The sequence below is a fragment of the Rhinoderma darwinii genome, chromosome 7, assembly GCF_050947455.1.
Source record: "Rhinoderma darwinii isolate aRhiDar2 chromosome 7, aRhiDar2.hap1, whole genome shotgun sequence".
NCBI lineage: Eukaryota > Metazoa > Chordata > Amphibia > Anura > Rhinodermatidae > Rhinoderma > Rhinoderma darwinii.
Genome location: NC_134693.1, coordinates 24,932,008 through 24,940,124, shown reverse-complemented (window position 1 = coordinate 24,940,124; position 8,117 = coordinate 24,932,008). Strand labels below are relative to the sequence as shown.

Below are 8,117 nucleotides of genomic sequence, written 5' to 3'. Positions count from 1 at the left end.
GCGACATTGGCTGCTCAGAGCCATGGACAATCTTTGTCTGTGGTTCCCTTTAAAATTCGTGTATATATATAAAAATTTAAGAAAATTAATATTTCTTTTTTAAATTCGCGTTGAAATTATAGTGAAGAATATGAACGTAGTGCAGATTTCAGGCCACTTTGTAATCTCATTATATTTGGATCGATATTTAATGTAGAGTCTAACCAAAACTTAATATCGTAAATACGTTTCTCGGATGGTGGTCAGATATACTCTGTATTAGTAAATAATAAAGAGAAAAACATGAAAAACTGAAGTGAGATAAATTAAAAAAAACCCTATCATATAAAGAATTCAAATGAAATTGTAATAGATATCAAATTGTAATAGTGTATTATCTAGGTGATGTATTATAACTGTTACTACATTAGTGTATTTATTATTATTATTGTTGTAATAATAATAACAATAATAATTAATAAGGATAAGAAGAAGTGATAATATAAATTAGTAACCACAGTTATAACTTCTGGTTTATGCTGGGCTTGTTATAACAATATATTTAAATAGTTTATTTCCAGGGAAGGTATATACTATACATTAATACAACACAATATACGGACTTTCTGTAATGTCCATAAATGTATCTGGTCAGTTTTTCATCGTTTCCACTGATGATCCCAGATCGCAATCTTTTTCTTTTTGTGCTGGGGATCTGATTCTGTTTTCCGATGTTTTTTTCTGATTTGTTATACCTGAAATAAAGTAGATTATTTAAGAAGGTATTACATCTTCCTGATGGGGAAGGGGGGATTATAGGACTTTTTTTTTGTACAGGACAATGATTTATTATACAGATTCATTTCAATGGTAAAGAATAACATGTAGAAATAATATTGAATGCCTTATTTTTGCTTTTTAATGACGCAATAGTGTTGAATTTGTCGTGAATTTATTATTAATCTATATATTCAGTTGTATGATAGTTAATATGATAGATACAAGTATAAAATATCTATAACGTATAGACAGTATCACTCTACTGGAGGGCTTTAATCTAACTCATAATTTAAATGTATTCATTATTAGTCAGATTATACACATATATAAAGAGGTTAGCATGAGTTTCTATCATGCAGACTTCAAGAGAAATCTATGAAACAAGTAATCAGTGTCTTGGATACATTTGTGTGTTAGATAGATAGATAGATAGATAGATAGATAGATTCTATTCAGTATCTATCTATCTATCTATCTATCTATCTATCTATCTATCTATCTATCTATCTATCTATCTATCTATCTATCTAATCCTAGCAAACTCACTTCGTTAACAGAACTCAAAAGTTGCAAAACCACAGATGGCATATTGGAATATCATGGTATATTATGCCACAAGACAAGCTCCTCTCTGTGATTTTATATATATATATATATATATATATATATATATATATATATATATATATATATATATATACACACATATACATACACACACATGTATCGTTTTATGAATTTTTGTTGTGCTTCAAAATAGTTGGACCTTTTGTGTAGATTGTCTTTAATAGTTGCAATCGTCATCATCATTATTATTACGTCCTAGACTCAGTTTATTTAAAATGGTTGTAAAGCAGAACATAACATAAAATACATTTAAGAAACCTATAAAGACAAAAATCCGCAGCAAACGGAAACCTTCATAACTTTACTCCTTGTCTAAATATATCTATAGATGAGTGATAACGTTATAAATAATCAATTATAATAAATATAATGTATATGTATTGAGAATTTAAATTACATCAGCAAGTGTTTAAAAGTTATATTTAGATAGGATTGAAAATCGTGAATATACTAAAAATACTGGGAATAGTAATATCGTATAAAACAAAATAATATATCCAATGCTATAAATAGAAAACAATACATTAACATAAATGATAAATAATATAAAATATATTTATATAACCTTATCTATATATATATATATATATATATATATATATATATATATTATACATACACGTAAAATCATGTAATAAGATAAATAAAAAAATTTTGAATATTTAATCTTAACATTAGTCAAATAATATCTAAAGTTATGAAATATTATAAATAATCATATAATGTGATATCTGATACAGTAAATCGGTGTCCCTGGTTAACTTCCAGATAGAAAAAATACTCACCTTTATACTAAAATTCTTATATTGTCCATTTCCCATCCACAGACAGAGCATCTTAGATTTATTATTATTATTATAATAACAATTGGAACAGTTGTAAATTAAGCAATAATAATAATAATAATAGCAACAACAAAATATAAAATAAAACGACCATTATAATAGTATACATTATAATTACATTACAATTAAATAAGAATATAATGAATCGCCTGAAGACTGTTGCAACATAGTATTTATTATAATGACTTGTAATTATTTTATAATATGTAGAGTATTCTATTGTACTATTGATGTATCAGTAATGGGGATGTGATGTATTTAGAATATTTGTGTAGTAGTAATAATAATAATAATAATAATAATAATAATAATGTAGCTGCTATGTGTATGTGTGGAGTTGGCTGTGAATAAGGCAGGGGGTCTCCTTAGGATCATAAACCAGAATCTATACAAGTGTCTCTCATTCTTCCTCCTCCTCCTTTCTCTGTTATCAGCTTGACACAGTAGTACAAGTCATTGACCAATCCGAAGTGAGCTTCTCTACTGCCTTGCCCAATAGGAAGCCAGACATTGTTCATAGCATTTGTCTAATGAGTGATGAACAGTTGAGGATCAGGAGCTGTTGCCTGGAGCTGGAACTTTGTCTTTTACTGACTGAAACTAGTTATAGCTTGTGCTGCAAGGACTAAGCTGGAAGCTGAGAGCTGGAGCCTGGGAGGGGGATTCATGTGGGGATCTGGGACCATCACTCTCCCCAGATAACATCATCTTTATCATCACACACAGATAGACAGGTAGATATCAGGGTTCTGCCTGCTGGGACACAGGTTTTGACTGTGAGTTGGATCATTAGGTCTTCACTATCTGATTTCCTTAGGGCAGCAGATGTGATAGGTATGAGCTTCTTGTCAGTGGCAGACTGTGGTGAATCTGGGGGTCTTCTGAGGTTGTAGTAAAGGGATCAGACTATCACATAGAGCACATTGTTAGGTATATAGGGTTCTGCTGTATAATGGTCTATTACAGGCTCATATGACAGCTTTAAGGTTTGCGTGCAATAGTGCAATTTGCCCAGAGTAGAGATATTAATAGAGGAGCAGCAGTGCAGAAGTTGCTGCTTAAAGGGTGGATTTTTCTCAGTTTTAATAATATATATTTCTATAGGGGAGTGGTAATCCACGTGGGTGTCGATTGCTATTTGAAGGGTGCAGCTGTACCCAATATAAAGTGCGAGGATATAGATATCTGTAGCACTAGAAGTGGATGTGGGGTTAGATTACTGATTCGCGCTGTACTTAATACAGATAGGTTGTGTTGAGGGACCCCCTAGAATGGAGATAAGCGGGGCCCCTTCTGGATCTCAGGTCCCCCAGACCACCAGCTCCACCTCTATTCCAGTCACTATGGCCGGAACCCTCCTGCGGGGTCCCCAGTTGCTTTTACGCGCAACAGAAAAATATCCCCGCACCCCAAAGTGCGCCCGCTGCCGGAATCATGGGGTGGTGTCGGCGCTCAAGGGCCACAAGCGTTACTGTCGCTGGAAGGACTGTATGTGTGCCAAGTGCACGCTGATTGCGGAGCGCCAGAGAGTCATGGCTGCACAAGTTGCGCTCCGCAGGCAACAGGCGCAGGAGGAGAACGAAGCGCGGGAGCTGCAGTTGCTGTACGGGACTGCGGAGGGGCTAGCACTGGCCGCGGCCAACGGCATCATTCCACCCCGACCAGCCTATGAGGTGTTCGGGTCGATGTGTCAAGAAAGTGGCTCAGGTAACATCTCATTTACTATGTGCGACAATTTAAGTTTATTACATTTTCCAATAGTTTTCAGTAATAGGTCAACAATAGTATCTAGTAAAAAATAAAATTATCAATAATACAAAATAACAGTTTATGAATGGAATTTATAGATCTGATAATAAATTACTAATAGAAATAGTCCATGGCAAAATAATTAGTAGCGTCCTGAAAGTGAATAACTTATGTAATACAGAATGAAAATAATATAGAAGCAAATGTAAATTAGACAACAATATTAGCAATAAATTGAGATAGAGGTTTAGCAGTGCTGTTTGTATTTCAGCACAAGTTATTATAATCATGTACTATCTGTATATAGGAATACTGGAAAGAAACATTCAGCTCTGCTACATTTAAGGATACTTTGGCTTATATCTTGTATGTGAATGCGTTCACATGATCGTGTTCAAGTTATTTTAGAATATAACTTTATATTTCATATAAAAAGTCACCTAAAATGCAAAAACCTATTAAATTCTGATTTTTCTGCCTACAACATAAAATACTATTATTTTTTTTAACAAAACTTCGAGTAACAATATATGTTTCCAAACACCCTATTAGAATTTTCTACATGTCCTAGATAATCCACATCCCATAATCCAGATTATATACATTCCTATGGATACAATGAGGCTGGTAAATTCTGTGAAAATTATTTGAATTTATTATAGGGAAAGACAACCAAAATAACAAATAATTAACTGTACTGTCCAGGCAATGAGAGGAGAACCATCAGCAGGGAGTAAATCAGTGACATGGGAAAGGTGGAATTAAATAATCTAAATTATGAAATATCTATCTATCTATCTATCTATCTATCTATCTATCTATCTATCTATCTATCTATCTATCTATCTATCTATCTATCTATCTCTGTCTATCTATCTCATTCTATACTATTCTGCATAGTTACCCCAATTGGATAAAAAATAAAATATGTTTTTATCTGTAGTCTGTTAAAATAGTTGACATTGCATTCTGCATTCTGATGGGGCACTATAGAGAACTCTGGGACTTATAGCTCCCCTACATTTTGTCAGCTTGTCCATTTGTGGCCCTTGATTTTCCTTTCCTTTGCCTAAGTCGTTTACTTATCAATACAGGTGTAGTAGTCATCATCATCATCATCATCATTGTTAAGGCACATTCAGACGTGGTGGAATTGCTGTGGAATTCCGCTGCGGACAGTCCGCAGTGGAAATCCTTTGCAGACAGTTTGTCCATTGGTTTCCACACCTTTTTAGTTATCTTCATGCAGACGTTGCAGAAAATTCTGCTGCGGACCATAGGCTGCGGTGCGGAATTTTCAGTCCGCAGCATGCACCGTCTGTTGCAAAAACTGAAATCTGTGGCAAGTCCGCTGTGTTTTCTGCAACATCTGAATTACCTGCCAAATATGCAAATGTTGGTGCAGATTCGTTGCGTAATTGCCCCAAATCTGCACCAACATTTGCAGCGGAAAAATTCTGCCACGTCTGAACATGCAATAATACTTGTAATTGCATTAAGAGACTCTCAAACCTCACATGTTGCTTTTTTTTTCTTTCAGAAACAAAGATCCAGAAGTTTGAGCTGTTCCCTAAGAACCTCATTCCCAGGTCTGTGACCCCCCAGCAACTAACCCCTGGTGCAAAACCAGTGACCCCGGACAGTGAATCAGTGACTGGAAGTGCCCGAGGTACCTCCTCCCCAGATGTGAGGCCAGGGTCTGGTTCTGAAAACGGGGATGGTGAATCCTTCCTCAGTTCCCCCATGTGCAAAGTCATGAAGGAAGGTGAGGAGAGCCCAAGCTCCATCAGTCCACTGGGGTCTGAGTCTGGATCTGATGCAGAGAAAGATGAGCAGGACCCAAGTTCTTCTTCAGCCAGGCAGAGGACCCCCATAGATATCCTGACCAGGGTGTTCCCCACCCAGAAGAGGAGTATTTTGGAGCTTGTTCTTCAAGGATGTGGTGGGGACGTGGTCCAAGCCATAGAGCAGATATTGAACAACAGAGGGCAGGAAAAGGGTGACGAGACCTGGTCTAGAGAGGCTGCCCTACAAAGTATCCAACCATCAATGTCCACCACACATAGACCCCTCATAGCTGGGGCCATCACCCCCGCCATTGGGACACTAGGAAGCAGGTCTGCCTTTTCTCCACTGCAGCCTAATGCTGCCCATTTTGGAACAGAGACCAACACCTACCAGTTGGGTGGACATTTAGGGCTCAACCCTTTGAGGTTGGCATATTCTGCACACAGCAGGGGACTTGCCTTTATGACCCCATATTCCACAGCTGGGTTCATGCCGACACTAGGGTTTCGTCCACCCATGGACTATGCATTTAGTGACCTAATGAGGGACAGGGCCAATGTCCACAAAGACCAGGTTTACTCCAATGGGCTTTACGGTTCTGTAGTCAATAATGCTACAGAGAAACAATGAAGCATACTCTTCTGGAAGTGTCTGAGGACCCTAGATAGTAAGACTGTGGAGGACAAAACCCAGGACTGAGGAATCACTAAGGAACCAGGGTCCACAATGCGCAATGCATAGTTTTTAGTTCCACCAGCCAAATTCAGGATATAATCCATGTGGAGATTTTTTGGGCCGCAGCAGAGACATTGTAAACTTTTCTTAAGATGCACTTTTCCCCCCCTTGATTAACTCATTGTCATTTTCTTGGCTTGTCACACTAAGCAGCATTGTGACGTTACAATGTATAATATACACAGACCGATGAAATCTAATGTTGGGGGTTCTAAGTTATTCTTGACGTTGTGGGTGAAGTCGGTGACTTGCAGGTTACAAAGGACAAGAGGACTGAGTATCTTTTGTGTTCAGAATTGTAGATATGGTGAGAACGTGGCGTCCAATCAACTTCTTTTTGGTCAATTTTAAAGTATTGCTGTTGGTTTAATTGTTTAGAAATCAATAACATCTATGTGTGAGATTCATCAGTGAGCATTAGTAATAAATGGTATTTTCTAAAACGTTTTCCCAGTGTTTACAGCTTGTAACAAACACATGAAAGCAGAGCAGAAATGTCATGTAATATTATCAGCAACAATATTACAATAATAATAACAATATAAATGTTATTAATATAAATATTATTAATTGTAGATATCAGAAATCACATTTTAAACATCATCTGATATACATATATATATACATACACACACTACATTTAGACATATAATATATATGTTTATGTATATATGTCTATTAAATGTATAAATATAATATATATAAATACAATATATTATATATCATATATAGATCTAGCAGAATTTGGCTGTGTTCACACTAGTGCACTGTTTGACTTTACGTTTTATTTTTATATGTCTTTTTGAACATATTCTTTGACAGAATCCTTGCATTTCTATGAAATGCACACTAGTGCAAAAACACATCAGTATTGGATGACTTTATATCAGTTCAATCAGGAACAGTTTTCGGAGGAAAAAGAAAAAATCTGCCCACATTGCTGTATTTATTTTTTTGTAAAAAAAACCCAAAAACAAATCCCCCAAAAACTGACTTGTCTATAAATATCATACATTTTGGCCTTTCACGCTTGTGTTTTTTTGTTGTGAAAGTGTCTGCTTGTGGTTTTTTTGGCAACTGATTAAGACTGATTGGACAACTGATGTGTAAAATGATATAATGTTTTTCATATTTTTTTATTATGTAGTTCAGGACCCAAAAATCCTAAAAAAAAAACCCAATAAAAAAAATAAAATTTTACTCCCCCCCAAAAAAAAGCATCTGACTGATGCATTAGTTTATATCACTTAAAAAAATCCTTTCTTTTTAAAAAGGAAAAAAATGTGAAAAACAAAGTTAAACACTGAAAGTAAAACATGACCCTAGTATCAGTATATACAGCTCAGGCTCCAAACTACGTCATCCTGACAACTGAAAAACTGATTCATATTGACATCACTTTATACAGTAACACAATCAGTTTAGATCAGTGGCAGAAAAATACAAAAAAAAGGGAAGAAAAATTAAACACGAGTGAGAACGTGTCCCGAATACTGAATATATTCCCTCTTTTGTGCACACTAGTGTTGTACTTTATATGCAACTGATCAGAACTGATTTGAAACTGACAGAGTTCTTATAGTTTGTATCAGTTTTTTAATCCGTTTTATTTAC

The 8,117-nt window shown here is 35.4% G+C and overlaps 1 protein-coding gene across 1 annotated transcript; it reads left to right on the top strand.

Annotated features, from left to right (window-relative positions):
• The first annotated feature begins 2,792 nt into the window (after window positions 1-2,792).
• Window positions 2,793-6,926, top strand: DMRTA2 (DMRT like family A2). The gene is made up of 2 exons (XM_075832132.1): window positions 2,793-3,938; window positions 5,521-6,926. Exons 1-2 carry the CDS (start codon window positions 3,503-3,505, stop codon window positions 6,396-6,398), a joined length of 1,314 nt encoding a protein of 437 aa, XP_075688247.1. The 5' UTR covers window positions 2,793-3,502; the 3' UTR covers window positions 6,399-6,926.
• The last annotated feature ends 1,191 nt before the right edge of the window (window positions 6,927-8,117 follow it).